This window comes from Narcine bancroftii, chromosome 1, assembly GCF_036971445.1.
Source record: "Narcine bancroftii isolate sNarBan1 chromosome 1, sNarBan1.hap1, whole genome shotgun sequence".
NCBI lineage: Eukaryota > Metazoa > Chordata > Chondrichthyes > Torpediniformes > Narcinidae > Narcine > Narcine bancroftii.
The window spans coordinates 100090278-100108198 of NC_091469.1; the positions used below are offsets into that span (position 1 = coordinate 100090278).

At 38.6% G+C, this 17921-nt stretch overlaps 1 protein-coding gene across 9 annotated transcripts in view; it reads right to left on the minus strand.

Annotated features, from left to right (window-relative positions):
* fkbp15a (FKBP prolyl isomerase family member 15a) overlaps positions 1-17921 on the minus strand; it is a 183847-nt gene that overhangs the window by 110076 nt on the left and 55850 nt on the right. For all 9 annotated transcript variants that reach the window (XM_069933733.1, XM_069933701.1, XM_069933715.1 and 6 more), the window contains 5 exons: positions 17071-17169; positions 16031-16180; positions 15491-15559; positions 14793-14936; positions 2996-3138 (listed from right to left, as the gene is read on the minus strand). In XM_069933733.1, the coding sequence (XP_069789834.1) occupies positions 2996-3138; positions 14793-14936; positions 15491-15559; positions 16031-16180; positions 17071-17169 (605 nt within the window). The remainder of the gene's footprint in view (positions 1-2995; positions 3139-14792; positions 14937-15490; positions 15560-16030; positions 16181-17070; positions 17170-17921) is intronic.

The window sequence follows — 17921 nt, forward strand, 5'->3', positions numbered from 1 at the left end:
GCATTTGGACAAACACAAGTAATATCATACTGGCCAATCAATTTCCCCTTTCAATGTCGGGTTGTTTACAAAACCTTTTCCATCTCCATTTCCCCTTCACCCTGCTCCAGCTGTTAAATCACAACATTTGCCAATCAGCCAGTCTGTAGCAAGATTTTACCAACTGTCAAAAGTTCTTGAGGGTATGGTTCGTTTTACCTCAGCATGAAGGCCGACAACAAGACAGTCTTGTAATTCCCACTGGGAGGATCTCTCCAAACTAGGTTTACATTTATTTTGAGGAAAGTGTTTACTACTAACAACCAACACTAAAGCCCTGCATTCTTTAGGCAACTCCAAGAAAAATAAGACTATCAGGTATGGCTTTCTTTTACAAATAATGAGATGCTGGAGTAACTCAACAGGTCAGGCAGCATCCATGGGCAGAAACAGTCAGTTTACATTTCAGGTTGGAAGTTTTTTAAATCGGCTGTTATAAGCCTTTTTGATAACCACAGGATAACACATTAATTTCCAAATTACAAGGATGTTGCAAATTAAAATTTAGCATTTTTTTTCAAGATGTAATTTCTTGCCAAAATTCTTGTCAATTAAGTCAGATTGTTTGATTTCAGTCCTAATTGCTCTAAGAACTTTAGTTAACCTTTTCTAGACACGTGGGCAGGAGTAAATAACATTAGTTTACGCAAAAATGCTGGAGTACCTCAGCGTGTCACACAGTGTTCTTTATGTAGCAAAAATAGATGCATATCCAATGTTTCAGGCCTGAGCCCTTCATCAAGGTATGAGCAAAATGTAGACAGGCACCTGAATAAAATAGTGGTAGGTGGGAGGGGAAGGATATACCAGGCAATAACCATCTCCAACAGCAGAAAATTACTTATCTTTGACTGTCAATGCATTATCATCACCAGGTTCCCTACCATAAACATACTAGTGGTCACGAGTGTCCAGAACTTGAGTTGGGAAAACTACATAAATATTATGGCTTTAAGTGTAGGTCCAAGACACAGTCGAACTTATCCCCTGACATTTCAAAATACTTTAAAAGATGTGTCATATATGGAATACACTTCATTTGCCTGGTACAGCTCCAACACATGAGAAAGTTCAGCACATTCCAGGGAAAAGTAGCCCACTTAATTTGCAACTGATACTTCATTTGTACCCTTCATCACCAAGGCAGTGAAAGCTACATATACATCAACTGAGTAATTAGTTACTCGTACATACTCCAGCAAACCTCCCAAACCCATTGCTTCTATGATCTAGAAGATAGAGGTCAGCAAATACATGGAAAACCTACTGAGTGTATCATTTTCAAAGTGGCACACCATCATAAATTTAAAATACATCACCATTTTTCCATCATTTCTTAGTCAAATGTTAAAATGCCCAATCAAAAAACACAGCACACTAGTACTGTGAAAGCTTATCTTTACCAACTGCAACTGATGTCCAATAAGCGGTGACCTTTCTCGAAGTATAAAATTCCCATAAAATTCTTGTGTAATCTCAAATGCCCATGTAATTAGCAACCCATTTTTGTTCTTGTATCTCAACCCACCTTCATCATACAACACTTGCTTCTGAGCTGACAAGATTGAAAATAAAATTCCAGCAAGCGACAAGACTATGGCACAAAGCAGTATTAATTTAAAATCTCTAAACACTGTAAATAACAGAGCATAGACACACCAAAAATTCATTACATTCTGCAACAAAGTGCTTTTTTTAAAAAAATCTCCCAATTGTTTTCATACCCAACACCAGCTCAAGCCCAATGAAGTGAGTTTGAATTAGAGTACTCAAAGTGATAATTCTCATGCTGGCAGATTCAATAATAGATTACACAAAGCACATACAAGTCCCAAGCTCAGAAGTAACAATCTTAGCTAGAAACCCAATGATCTTAATAGAAAAACACAGTGCTCGAGAAACTCAGCAGGTCAAACAGTGTAGTTTATACAGCAAAGATAATCAACATTTCAGGGTTGAGCACTTCATTAAGCTATGGCAGATGTCCAAACAAAATGGTCAGGGGAGAAGCATAGTTCCAAAGGCAGGAGATAATAGGTTGATAAGGGAAGGGAGGGTACATCAGCAAGCAGGTGGAAGAGGGATGGCTCAGTGAATAGAGAGGGAAGGAGGTGGAGAGCTAAGGGAAAGAAGATGAGGAGAAAGAGGAGGGAGGGAGAATGGAGAGAAGGTTAGCAGAAACCAGAGAAGTTGATGTTAATGCCATCCAATTAGAGGGTTCCCAAACAGAAAATCAAGTATTAGTGGGATAATACATGAGGCCATGGATAGACATGCGAGTATGGGAGTGGGACGCAGAATTAAAATAGTTAGCCATTGGGAGGTTCCTGTCACTGATACGGACAGAGCGAAGGTGCTCAGCGAAGCGATCTGCCAGTCTGCACCCAGTCTCACCAATTTAGAGAGGACCACAAAAGCAGCACTAGATGCAGAAAATCACTTCCACAGATGCACGTGAAGTGTTGTTCACTTGAAAGGCCTGTTTGTGGGGCTCTGAATTGTGGTGAGGGAGGACGTGTGGGCGCAAGTGTTGCACTTCTGGTAGACACAGGAGAACGTACCGGGAGTGTGATTGCTGGGGAGCGATGAGTGCAGAAGGGAGTCATGGAGGAAGTAGTCCCAACAGAATGCAGAGAGGAGAGGAAGAGAAAGGTATGTTTGGCAATAGGATCATGTTGTAGGTGCCAGAAATTATGGAGGATAATGTGTTGGCTGCGGAGGCTGGTGATGGGTAAGGACAAGGAGAATCCTGTTTGTTGTGTTTAAGAGCAAAGGTGGCCAAGGCAGATGAGCAGGAAATGGAGGAGATGCAGATAAGGGCTGAGGTGATGGTGGTGGAGGGGACGCCATGTTTGTGGACATGTCAGATGATCTGGGAGATGATCAGTGATCTTGGTCAAGTTATAAGCATTTTTGGAGTTGCACAGGAGCTCTCAATATTCTGTACTTTCCCTACCCAGGTTTTGGAGGTATAGATACTGGTGCTGGGATTGTCGTTTCCATTGCTAAGCTTTCCACACTGGGAGCTGGTGAAGATGCAACAGAATTACGAGAGCTGATACTTTGCCTGTCGAATCCAGAGTCCTTTCCAAATTTTACCTGAGAAAGAAGAGTGATGAAGTGAAACTCCTGCTTCATAAACATTAAACATAATGCCATCAACTCTCATAAATGGTCATTGGTTAAAGTATTTGTTTACATTTTTATGCAACAAAAACAGACATTCAACTTCATCCAAAAATATCAGCATATAAGTCTTAAACATCCAAAATACTAATCTTCAAAACAAAAAAAAGCAATGTATATGCACATAAATCCAACACCCCTACATTTACACAATGCACAACTATCTTTTAATTCCCAAATTCCCATAATCCTCATCAATTAAAACAGCAATTCATACATGTATACATACAACTGTTCTTCAGACTACAGCTCAGTCTTCAACATCATTATTCCCTCAGTGCTGGTCAAGAAGCTCCAAGGGGAGCTCTGCAAGGGGATCCTCGACTTCTTCATCAGAAGACTAGTCAGAACAAATGTGAAACAACATCTCCTCCTCACTATCAACAATGGCGCATCTCAAGGATGCATGCTTTGCCCACTACTCTACTCACTTTTCCCATGACTATTTGGCCAGGCACAATTCCAGTCAGCGGAGAGACAGAGTCAGAGGTGGGTCGAGTATGTCGTGTAGGTAAGTAGATTGTAAGAGAGTTTAAAAAGGGTGCGGGGTCAGGACTTTGGCTTTTCCAATTGGGTAACTGAGTTAATTGGCAAGGACCAATAAATGTTCAGTTGGGTAAAGAAGCAGCCTAGTGAGTGAGTGGTGTCGTGAAGGAGTAGGACTTTGAGGCTTTGGCTCAAGAGGTTTTGGCGAGCAGAGGCTGAGAAAGTGCTCCCAGTGTGGTAAGGTTAGTTACGTTTATATTAATTAATCTAATTTAAGAGTAGGTTATGGAGCCAGTTGGGCTAGACCTGTGCTCCAATTGCAGGATGTGCAAGGTCAGAGACAGCACAAATATTCCCGATTTCTACACCTGAAAAAGGTGCATCCAGATACAACTCTGGGGAGACTACATTAGGAAACTGGAGTTACAGCTGGATGAGCTTCAGATCATAAAGGGAGCCGGAGGCAGTGAGAGGAGTTACAGGGAGACAGTCACCCCAAACATACAGGAGTCTGCTAACTGAGTGACCGTGAGGAAAGGGAAGAGCAGGGTGGGGGAGACAGACAGTGCAGAGTACCCCTGCAGCCATTTCTCTCAATAATAAGTATACTGTTATAGATACTGTTGGGGGGGGGGGGGGCAGGTACAGCCAAATGCCATGGTCGACGTGGGCCTATGACATAGATAGAAGTGGGGATGAGGTCATGAAGAAAGAATGTATGGAGTTAGGAAAGAGGTTAAAAAGCAGCTCCTCGAGCATAGTAATCTCAGTATTGTAGCCTGTGCCACACACTAGAGAGTAGGAATAGGAAGATGTGACAAATGAATGTGTGGCTAAAGAGTTGGTGCAGGGGTTCACATTTGTGGATCATTGAGACTTCTTCTGGGGAAGGTCTGGCCTGAACAAAAGGGACAGGCTGCACTTGAACTGGAGGGGGAACAATATCCTGCTAGAGTTGTGGGGAGAGTTTAAACTAGTTTGGCAGGGGGGTGGGAATCAGAATGAGAGTGCAGAGATTAGGGTAGAACCACACCTAGATTTGAAAGGATGTTACAGTTAATGAGGGGGGGGGGGAGTGGTGAAGTAGATGGTAATCAAAAGAGTACATGTGGGGGACATTCTCTCAAGTGTATATATTTCAATGCAAGGAGCATCATAAGAAAAGGGATGAGCTTACAGCATGGTTTGACACATGGCAATATATTGTAGCCATCCGTGAAACTTGGTTGCAGGAGGGGCACTATTGGCAGCTAAATATTCCAGGATTCCGTTGTTTTAGGCATGATAGAACAAGGGAAAATAAAAAGTGGAGGAGTTGCATTGCTTGTTAGAGAAAACATTACAGCACTGCTATGGCAGGATAGATTGGAGAGCTCATCCAGTAAGGCTATTTGGGTGAAATTGAGAAATGGGAAAGGCATGTAAACACTAATGGGAGAGTATTATAGACCACCTAATGGACTGAGGGAATTAGAGGAGCTAATTTGTAAGGAGATAGCATTTGTGTGCAATAAACATAAGGTGGTGATTATAGGAGATTTGAACTAACCACACATTGACTGAGATGCCTATACTGTAAAAGGGCTGGATGGATTAGAGTTTGTCAAATGTGTTCAAGAAAGTTTTCTAAATCAATACATAGAAGAACCGACTAGAGAGGGGGCAGTATTGGATCTCCTTTTAGGGAATGAAATAGGTCAGATGACAGAGGTTTGTGTTAGGGTACACTTTGGATCTAGTGATCATAATACTATTACTTTTAGGTTAATACTGGAGAAGGATAGGGCTGGGCCTAAGACTGAGATTCTTGATTGGAATAAGGCAAATTTCAAGAAGATGCAAATGGATTTTAAAGAGTGTGGATTGGGATAATTTATTTTCAAGGAAGGATGTAACAAATGAATGGAGGATATTCAGAGGGGAAATTTTGAGAGAACAGAGTCGGTATGTCCCTGTGAAGAATAAAGGAAAGGTTAGAAAATATAGGGAGCCTTGGTTTTCAAAGGATATTGGGAATTTAGTTCAGAGGAAGAGGGATGTGTACTACAGGTATCGACATGCTTGAGGAACATAAGGAGTGTAAAATAAATCTTAAGAAATAAATTAGAAAGGCTAAAAGGAGATAGGAGGCTGCTTTGGCAGGCAAGGTAAGGTAAGGCAAGGTACAAGTACATTAAAAGTAAAAGAATAGTTAGGAATAAAATTGGGCCTCTTGAGAATCAGAGGGGTGGGCTATGTGAGAAGTCAGAATAGATAGGAGAAATTTTAAATTATTTTTTTCTTCAGTATTCACTATGGAATATTAAGGTAGGTGAAGTAAGGAAATCTGGTAGTGAAGTCATGGATAATATAACGATTCATGAGGTACCACTGACTATTTTAAGGAGAATTAAAGTGGATAAATCTCCAGGTCTTGACAAGAGAGGTTAATATAAAATAGTGGGGGCTCTAACAGAAATATTTAAAAGGTCACTGGCCATAAGGGAGGAGCCAGAGGATTGGCGGGTACTTCATTTTGTTCTGCCGTTTAAAAAAGGCTCCAAAAGTAAACCTGGTAATTATAGGCCTGCGAGTCTGACATCGATGGTGGGTAATTTAATAGAAAGTGTTCTAAGAGATGGTATATACAATTATTTGGAAAGATAGAGATTGATTAGAAGTAATCAACATAGTGTGTACGTGGTAGATCATGTTTAACAAATCTTATAGAGTTTTCCGAGGAGGTTACTAAGAAGGTTGACAAGGAGAAGGCTGTGGATGTTGTCTATATGGACTTTAGTAAGGCTTTTGATAAGGTTCCGCTTGAGAGGTTAGTTAGGAAGGTTCAAGTATTAGGTATTAATGTTGAAGTAGCGAAATGGATTTCAACAATGGTTGGATGGGAAATTGCAGAGAGTAGTGGTGGAAAATTGTTTGTCACATTGGAGGCCGGTGACTAGTGGAGTGCCTCAAGGATCGATACTGGGTCTATTGTTGTTTGTCACATATATATCAATGATCTGGATGATAGGGTGCAGATGATAAGAAGATTGGTGGTGTTGTAGATAGTGAAGAAGGTTTTCAAAGCTTGCAGTGGGATATAAAACAGTTGGAAGAATGGGCTGAAAAATGACAGATGGAGTTTAAAACTGATAAATGTGAGGTGCAACATTTTGGTAGGACTAATCAGCAAAGGTTATACACGTTAAATGGTAGACAATTGAGGAGTGCAGTACAACAAAGTGACTTAGGAATTCTGGTACATAATTCCATGAAAATGTAGATAGGGTAGTGAAGAAAGCATTTGGTATGTTGACCTTCATAAATCAAAGTGTTGAATACAGAAGTTGGGATGTCATGTTGAAGTTGTACAAGGCATTGGTGAGGCCAAATTTGGAATATCGTGTACAGTTTGGTTGCTGAATTAGAAGGATATAAACAGAATAGAGAGAGTGCAGAGGAGATTTACAAGAATGTTGTCTGGATTTCAGGGTTTGGTTACAGGGAAAGGTTGAGCACACGGGACTTTATTTCATGGAGCGTAGAAAATTGAGGGGTGATTTGATAGAGGTATTTAAAATTATGAGGGGACAAATAGAATCAATGTGGACAGGCTTTTTCCATTGAGAGCAGGGGAGATTCAAACAAGAGGAGATGGATTGAGATTGAAGGGGGAAAATGTTTAGGGGAAACGTGAGGGGGAATTTCTACACTCAGAGAGTGGTGGGAGTGTGGAATAAGCATCCAGCCAAAGTGGTAGTTGGATGAGAGAGGTGTAGAGGGTTATGGGCTGGTGTGGGTCAATGGGACTAGGTGGAAGAAGGTGTTTGGCATGGACCAGAAGGGCCGAACTGGCCTGTTTCTGTGCTCTAATTGTTATATAGTTATATATGGTTAATTCCAATGCTATCTATAAATTTGCCGATGACATCACAGTTGTCAGCAGAATCACAAATGGCAATCAGCAATCGTACAGGAGGGAGATAGATCAGCTCGTTGAGTGGTGTCACATCAACAACCTTGTGCTCAATGTTAGCAAAACCAAGGAAATGATTGTGGACTTCAGGAGGAAGTCAAGAGAACATGATCCGGACTTCATCCTGGGCTCAGTAACGGAGAGGGTCAAGAACTTCAAAGTCGTGGGTGTCAACATTTTCGAGGATCTGTCCTGGAGCCTCCATATCGATGTAACCACGAAGAAGGCTTACCAGTGACTATACTTGGTGAGGTGTTTGAGATTTGATATGTCACTGAAGAATCTCGAAAACCTCTACAGGTGTACCTTGAAGAGCATACTGGTTGGTTGCATCACTGCCTAGTAAGGAGGTGCCAATGCTCAGAACAAGAAAAAAAGTCCAGAGGGTTGTTAACTCAGCCTGTGACATCACAGGCACCAGACTTCACTCCATCAAGGATTTCTACAAGAGGTGGTGTCTTAAAAAAGCAGCCTCTGTCCTCAAGGACCCCCACTACCTAGGTCATGCCCACTTCACCCTGTCACCATCGGGAAAAATGTACAGGAGCCTAAAGACGAGCACTCAGTGGCACAAGGACAGTTTCTTCTGCTGCCATCACATTCCTGAATGATCAACGAACCAAAGATACTGCCTTACTTTGACTTTTCATGCACTATTTTGATTTATTTTTGTAGGGTCGCTCAAATGAATGTTTGCACTGTGATGCTGCTTCAGAACAACAAATTTTGTAACTTGTTCATGTCAATAAATTCTGATTCTGAAATTTCAAAAGGAGCTTAAACCTAACTGAAAATCCAGAAATGCTAGAGGAGGAGCAAAGGAAATCCCTGTAGACTCCAATTACCCTGATCATGACATTTTAATCTTTGGGATTCAAGATCCATTTATAAGCAATTACTCATCCAACCTCAGGTAATACTCCAGGGGTCTCAAGCTTGCGGCCCGCGGGCCAACTGCAGCCTTCGGGATGATAGTTTGTGGCCCCGCCTTAATATGAAAGTTTAATGTTAGTTCGGCCCGCGAGTTTGATATGATTGGCACTTTTCAGTGTTGTGTGTGGAGCTGAACGAACCTACCAATCACGGTGGGGTATATTGCTCTCAGGGGCGGGACATCGGCTGGGCTTATTGCGAATATAAGCATATTCGTGTGCATTTTCTATTTGTCATTATATGCACGTGGCACATGCGCAATTTCCGCGGCCGCTCCCGCTTCACACGCTTCGGAGTCCAGTCTGAACCCGGAAGTTGTTGCTCAGCGGGACAGAAAAAGAAGCGGAAAAGACACATCCGCTAAACACTGAAACTTCAACGCAACAGTGACACCGTGGAATTATATATATTATACAGCCCCAAACATGTCTTTTTCAAAGCCTGCAGTGAAGAGAAAGGTTGGTGATGAGCACAGACAATTTCAGGAAAAGTGGGAAGTGCAATATTTCTTTGTTGAGCACAGGGGTATCCCGACGTGTCTTATTTGCACAGAATACAATTTGAAACGTCATTACACAGCTAGACATGCTGAGGAGTATGCAAAATACCAAGGAGATGAGAGAGCCAACCGGGTTGCTAATCTTAAAACATGTCTAGTGAAAACAACACCCAAAGGAAAAGGAATATTCATATTACTCGGCTAGACATAAAACATACTCAAGAATAGACCTATTTTTGTTATCAGCTCGTATGCAAGATAGATGAAAAAAAACAGAATATAAAGCTAGAATACTATCGGACCATTCACCCTTAATATTGACAGTAAAGTTAAAGACATCCCTCCAAGAATGTATAGATGGAGATTAAACCCCATGTTACTTAAAAGGCAGGATTTTAGAGAATTTATTGAAAAACAAATAAAAATGTATTTTGAAATAAATACGGAATCAGTGGAAGATAAGTTTATACTAGGGGATGCAATGAAAGCATTAATTAGAGGGCAAATAATAAGTTATGTAACCAAGATGAAGAAGGACTATAATCAGGAAACAGAGCAGTTGGAAAGGGAAATAGTAAATATAGAAAAAGAATTAGCAATGAAGGAAGATACAACTAAAAGAAGAGAATTGGCGGATAAAAAAATAAAATATGAAACACTACAAACATATAAGGTGGAGAAGAATATAATGAAGACAAAACAGAAATATTATGAACTAGGTGAAAAAACGCACAAAATCCTAGCATGGCAACTTAAGACAGAACAAGCTAAGAAAATGGTATTGGCATCAAGGAAAAAAGACAAACAAATTACATATAATCCAAAAGAAATTAAGGAAAACTTTAGAGAATTCTATGAACAATTATACCGAACTGAAAACGAAGGGAAAGAAGGGAAAATAGATGAATTTCTAACTAAAATTGAACTACCAAAACTACAAATAGAGGAACAAAATAAATTAACAGAGCCATTTGGAATAATAGAAATACAAGAGATAATAAAAAAATTACCAAATAATAAGACACCAGGAGAGGATAGATTCCCAATAGAATTCTACAAAACATTTAAAGACTTATTAATTCCGCCCCTCCTGGAAGTAATCAACCAGATTGATAAAACACAAAGCTTACCAGATTCATGTAAAACAGCAATAATTACAGTAATACTAAAGCAAGGGAAAGATCCACTCTCACCAGCGTCATATAGACCAATATCTTTACTTAACACAGATTATAAGATAATAGCTAAACTATTAGCAAACAGATTAGCAGAGTATGTACCGAAAATGGTAAATTTAGACCAAACTGGATTTATCAAAAAAAGACGCACAACAGACAATATTTGTAAATTTATTAACTTAATTCATGCAGTAGAAGGGAATAAAGCACCTACAGTAGCAGTTGCTTTAGATGCAGAGAAGGCCTTTGACAGAGTAGAATGGAATTATTTGTTCAAAGTATTGCAAAAATTCAGTTTACCGGAGAAGTATATTAATTGGATTAAAGCATTATATAAGGGACCATTAGCGAAAGTGACAGTAAATGGACATGTATCAAAGCAATTTAACTTAAGCAGGTCAACACGGCAGGGATGCCCACTATCACCTTTATTGTTTGCGTTAGCTATAGAACCACTAGCAGAATTGATAAGAACAGATAATAATATAAAAGGAATAAAAATAAAAGAGAAGGAATATAAAATCAGTTTATTTGCGGATGATGTTATAGTGTACTTAACAGAACCAGAACTATCAATAAAAGAATTATATAAGAAATTGAAGGAATATGGAGAAGCGTCGGGTTACAAGATAAACGTAAATAAAAGTGAAGCAATGCCTATGAATAATGCGGATTTCTCAAAATTTAAGAAGGAATCACCATTTAGATGGCAAATGCAAGCAATAAGATACCTAGGTGTACAAATAAACAAAAATCTCGGCCAACTATATAAACTCAATTATTATCCACTAATGAAAAAATTACAGGACGATTTAGAGCACTGGAAAGATTTACCACTAACACTAATAGGAAGGATAAACTGTATTAAAATGAACATTTTTCCAAGGATATTATACTTATTTCAGGCATTGCCAATACAACTGACAGAGAAATTCTTCAAGGAGTTAAAGAAAATAAGGAAATTTTTATGGAGAGGGGGGAAACCGAGGATAGCACTAGATAAATTAACAGAATTGTATAAACAAGGAGGCTTACAACTGCCAAACTTTAAAAATTATTATAGAGCCGCACAATTAAGATACCTATCAGATTTTTATCAAACAAGGGAAAAGCCAGATTGGACGAGATTAGAATTAGATAAAATAGGGGAAAAGATACCTGAACACATATTATATAAATGGGATGAAAAATTGGTACAACATAGAAGTTCTCCAGTATTACATCATCTCCTCAATATTTGGAAGAAGATTCATGTAGAAAGAAATAAAACAAATTATCAATTACCAAAACTAATATTGACGCAAAACAAGTTACTCCCTTTTACAATAGATAACCTTTCCTTTAGAGAATGGGAAAAAAAAGGGATTAAAAGAATAGAAAATTGTTTTTCAGGAAATAGATTCTTATCCTTTGAACAAATGAAAGATAAGTACAATATAACTCAAGATACAGCGCTGGCATATTACCAATTGAGATCCTACTTGAAGGATAAATTAGGAAGCAGCTTGAGTTTGCCAGAGGGAAGTAACCTTGAATATGTGATTACAGATACAATGATAATCAAAAGATTTATAACAAATATGTATATTAAACTGCAAGAAAAGGAGAATGAGGAAACAAATGGTAAAACTAAACAAAAATGGGAACAAGATTTAAATATAAAGATAAAAAAGGAAACATGGGAGAAGTTATGCTCCGGAACGATGAGAAATACAATAAATACGAGGTTACGAATGATACAATATAACTGGATGCACAGGCTATACATTACACCTCAAAAGTTAAATAAATGGGACCCAACAGTATCTGATAGATGTTTTCGATGTAAAAAAGAAATGGGAACAACAATTCATGCAATCTGGACATGTGAGAAAGTAAAAAAATTTTGGGAAGATCTAAATCAGATATTAAATAAAATAACAGAAAACAATATACCAAAGAATCCAGAGATCTTCCTCCTAAGTAACATAAAAAACAAAGAATTTGGAATTGATTTGGAGGATGCACAAAAAAGATTTGTTAAGATAGCTCTAGCCGTAGCAAAAAAATGTATTATGTCAACCTGGAAATTGGAAGATAATTTGAAAATACAACAATGGTATATAGAAATGAATAAATGTATTCCATTAGAAAAAATAACATATAGTTTAAGAAATAATATTGAAATATTCGAACAAATATGGGAGCCTTACATTAAATACAATAGCGAAAACCTACCGGGGACAATCATTACCTAAGTTAACGGAAGGAAAAGGAAATGAAAAGAATGGACTCAGTAGAATTTCTGGTGTATTTTTATTGAATGACAACATTGTCTGACTGGTTTAATGTATCCTAGATTGTATACCTTAAATGGACGGGAGGGGGGAGGTAGGGAGGGTGGGATGGGAGGAGGGAGGGGGGGGAGAAAATGGCACTGTATATGTGTGAAAAGGAAAAAGTGTGTACCATGGTTAATGTGATTTATGGTGTGAAAAATAAAAAATTTAAAAAAATTTAAAAAAACATGTCTAGTGAGGCAACAAGATTTCTTTATGAAAGCAACCAAAGAGAATGATGAAGCAGTCGAAGCTAGCTACGTGGTTAGTGAGATGATTGTTAAAGCAGGAAAGCCATTCACAGAAGGTGAATTTGTCAAAAAGTGCATATTACAGGCTGCAAGTATTGTCTGTCCAGAAAAGAAAGGTCAGTTTAGCACATCAGCCTTTCTGCCAACACCGTGGCAGAGCGCATTTCTGACCTGTCAAGTGACGTTTATGATCAACTGTGTGAGAAAGCAAAATGTTTCAGTGTACGCTCAGTCGCTCTTGATGAGACCACAGACAACACCGACACTGCCCAGCTCGCAATCTATGTTCGTGGTGTTGATGACAATTTTGAAGTCACAGAGGAGTTGCTCACAGTAATTCTAATGCATGGCCAGACCACCGCTCAGGAGATATTTTACCAGCTGTGTGATGCCATTGCCGGTTTGCCATGGAAGAGGTTTGTTGGAATAACAACCGATGGAGCATCATCAACGACAGGGAGGAAAAATGGACTGGTGGCACTTGTTAAAAAAAAACTGGAAGAGGAGAGTGTGGAGGAGGCCATTGCTCTGCACTGCATTATCCATCAGCAGGCTCTTTGCAGCAAATGCCTGACGTTTGACAATGTGATGTCTGTCATTGTGAAATGCATCAACCAAATCAGATCCAGGAGCTTAAAGCACAGAAGTTTCCGTGCTTTTTTAGAGGAAATGGAGTCAGATTATGGGGATGTGCTCTACTTCACCGAGGTACGTTGGCTCAGCAGGGGAAACATATTGAAGAGGTTTTTTGAGTTGAGAGCGGAAGTGAAAGCCTTCATAGAGAAAGATGGGGTTGCTGTTCCCGTGCTAAGTGATCCCAAATGGCTTATGGACTTAGCTTTTCTTGTTGATATTACACATGAGCTTAATGTACTGAACAAGAAGTTACAAGGCATGGGGCAACTTATCAGTGCTGCCTATGACAACGTGAGAGCATTCTCTGCGAAACTTATGTTATGGAAAGCCCAGCTTTCTCAGACAAACCTTTGCCATTTCCCAGCATGCAAGGCACTCATGGATTCAGGCACACCATTCAGTAGTGAGAAGTATGTGGATGTCATTTTGAAGCCACAGGAGGAATTTGATCACAGATTTGCAGACTTCAAGATGCACAGAGCCACATTTCAAATTTTTGCGGACCCCTTCTCCTTTGATGTGCAAGATGCCCCACCTGTGCTTCAAATGGAGCTCATTGACCTGCAGTGCAACTCTGAACTCAAAACCAAGTTCAGGGAGGTGAGTGGAAAAGCAGACAAGCTTGGGCGATTTTTGAGAAAATTGCCCCCCAGCTTCCCTGAGCTTTCCCGAATGTTCAAGCGGACCCTGTGTCTTTATGGGAGCACATACTTGTGCAAAAAGCTCTTCTCTACCTTGAACTTCAATAAGTCCAAGTTCAGGTCCAGACTTACTGACGAGCATCTTCAAGCCCTACTGAGGGTCTCAACTGCCTCCTCCCTTAAGCCAAATGTGGCTCGGCTATGCGAGAGGAAGTGCTGCCAGATCTCTAGCAGTAAGAAGTCGGCAGAAGAAGACATGTTCATAACAGTTTATGTTCAATGTGCCATTCATGTTTAGAAAATTAAAGGTTAAATAACTGTTAATACAGACATTTGAATCTGAATAATAATAATTACATTTCTCCAGTCAGCAACTATATGTGGTTTCTTCAGTCTTCTATATCTGCTGTATTATTATTATTTTCATTATAATTATTTTCATTTTATTTATTTATTACTGATTGATTTTATTTTTTTTCTTATGAATTGTTAATTTATCTATTTTTTCATCTTATTTTGTGTTAAAAAATAAAAATAAAGACATTTGATAACATTGGAATGTTTTTGTAAGAGCTTTTCTTGTGGAAAACCTGATGCGGCCCAGCCTCACCCAGACTCTACCTCCAGCGGCCCCCGGGTAAATTGAGTTTGAGACCCCTGTGATACTCACTCTTTTAACCTCCACTTCAAAGAGAAGTGTGGCATCAGGTGGAATCCTGTTTGGCATTCCTTGCGATCCATAAGCTTGACTTGGAGGTATAATCAACAACCTCTTTGCATTTTTCTTCATTCCCAGCATACCCACATCCCAACCCTGCAAAATATATCATTAATAAACATAAACAAATATCTACAATGAAAATAGAAGTACAACAGTAAAAGTAGTGAAAAAGCTTTTTTGAAATCATGAAAAGTCAATCAACTCATGTCAAGTCTGGCCACAGTTTGTGTGTATGATGAATGGCAGAAGAAAATTTTCCAAAGCCTGTCACTAGTTTTAAAGAGTGCATAAAAGTTAACACTACCCAAGGATCCCCAACCAGTGATAGCATCAGAATATTACACCGTTTAATCAGGAGTGAAGTGAGTAAAGTAGAAGCAAGACACAATCTCACAATAAATATTTTAAGTGTAAAGAAAATCAGTTAAAAACACAGGGAATTGAAAAAATACATCAAGTCACATGCTGCATCCTCATTTGATACAAATACTTAACTTTATCAGAGATTACAATGTGGCTCAGTTCATTAGATATTTCAGTGCACTTTATTATTTACCTCTGTACTCACCATCTATAAATATAGCCTCCACCCACGTCCTATTTTCCCTACACGCACCCATGTCCCATATATTCACCCTGTGACCTACCTTGATCACTTTCCCCGATCCTAGTTTCAATCGCAGCAATTTGTCTTTGTTAACATTTGTGTCAAACATCTGCAAAACAAAATGAAGAATTAAGATATTTCCATTCTATTCCCATTTCTCAGCCACAAAAGATCAAGCTTCTTTATTATTTTCATCACCAACGATTTCAGTTTTTGGCACCGAACCCTTTATCTCAAAAAGAATTGCATTGGCTTAGGAATGAATCAAGATTGCCATGCATGAACACACTTACAAGGAACAGACAAAGGCTTTCATTATGTCATACAAGCCTTTATTTTAATTAATTGATTGACTGCACTATTTGGTTTTCCAAAAGTCTTGAGTTAGGAGAATGTAATTATTAGCCATTTTTGCAAGTTCAAAATTTTGGCAGGGGTGATTATTTTGATTTTTAACCATGGCTTCATTAGAGATACAAACCATAAGTGTGGGAGGGGAACAAAGAACACATTCAAAAGCATTGAGAAATTCAGGAAGAATTCATAGTAACCCAGTTTCATGAATGCAAATTAACGCTACCTGCCCAAATGTGTTGTTCTGATAAAGCCAACCTGTGTACGACACTTCCAGACAGTCACCTGTTTCGACTGTCTGTCCATCACCTGGAATCAGATCCTGGATTAACACAGATTCCAACGAAGCAGTGCAGTTGTATTTTGCCACACACACCTGCAGAGGAACAAATGAACACTAAAACAGAAGCACCTCAGAAGAATGCATTCCAACAATGGTTAAAATATGAATTTGCCAGAGCAAAATTTTCAATACTATGACAAATCATAAAATATAAACCTATCATACAACCACTCACCCATAAACTATGCAATGTTAAAGAGCATACTGTGCCAAAGATCTATCAAATCAGTGATGGAAAATCCTATGCGGTGAATTTGCATGGTAATAAAATAAGTTTTCCATGGTATCAAAACTGTCTGATTATTTAACCTATCCTGTGCTACTGACCAAATGTGAATATTAAAGAAATTTTTTTTCCATTCTTGTGTTAATTTTACTTAAATTTGATTTTTAGTGTGTCTTTTGTACCTGGGAAGCTGCAGCAAATAACACTTTCATTGCATCTGTACATAACTTACATATATGACATTAAATGGGATTTGTTCATCAAAATGGGCTTGCAATACCATGCTCTATGCTCACACTGCCTCATCATGATCCTACAAGTTCTAGTTTCCTACAAAAGAACCAAGGATTAGGCTAGTTTCATTTCAATAAGAACTCAGCAGACAAGTTTGAAACCATTCAACAAAGTTATAATTTACCCCCTATCACTGGGTACTGCAGGGCAAGCCAAGTAATCCAGAAACTGTGTCAAAAATCCAACAGCCTAACATAAAGCTCCATTTTTTCTGCAGTAGTTCAACAAAATTACTTTGCTACCTTGCACTCGTCAGCAGCACCTTTGAAAGAACATGAAACTCCAGTTCCCTTGCTCTACATTTCTTGATGCCCTTAAAATTTGGTGATTTTAGTTGCTAAAATTTTAATTTAACCATTCCTTGAAATTTAAAAATAATTATAACTTTCATAAAGCACTTTACCTGTTTGCTGAACTCTACCATAGCCTTGTCAGATTCAAACATGATTGACCAGTTCTGCCTCTGATCGTCGTAAAACATACAGTAATTATTGGCTTGAACCTAAAGGGAAATAAAATTACAATGAGGTTAGACAACCAAAATAGTCTCCAATGGCTCATTTGATAACATATTGCATTGATTTGTCACAAGTCACCTTCTTGAGTTAAGGCTATAACTAAAGCGCTATAATCATCATTTTACTATTGAGCTAAAAGGGAGGCGAATGCTGATGACAGGAGCATTAAGAGCAAGAAAACCAGTTAAAAATCAAGGATCCTGCTGCTGGTAATGATACAGAGATTATCAAAATTAAGTCATTTATAATTGCACACCAAAAATTTCCTGACATCCCTTAATGGTCATCAGAACAAGTTAATGAACTTCCAGGCAATTTAAAAAAGAAACAGAAAAAAGTGGATCAGGGTTTTGAAAAAGGGAAAAATATAAATAAACCATGCAGTCCCAAATCATATTTGATATCACAATTTTGTTCAACCAATAGAAATAGAACATATAGTCCAGTAAATCAGCCTCTACATTTCATTCCCACCCTAAATAACTCACAATTCACTGTCCTGAGGCAGAAAATTCCAAAGATTCACAAGCCTCTCATAAAAAATTCCACTTCATCCCAGTTTTCATTTTCCTAGAACAATGCCCACTAGCTTTATAATCTCTGTAAAACTTCCTCAGAATCTAGGCTCACTGTCCATTCTTTTAAACTCTATATAGATCTAATCTATTCACCTTTTCCTCATAAAACAATCCTTGCATCCCTGAAAACTATTTAGTGAAGCTTCTCTACATTGCCT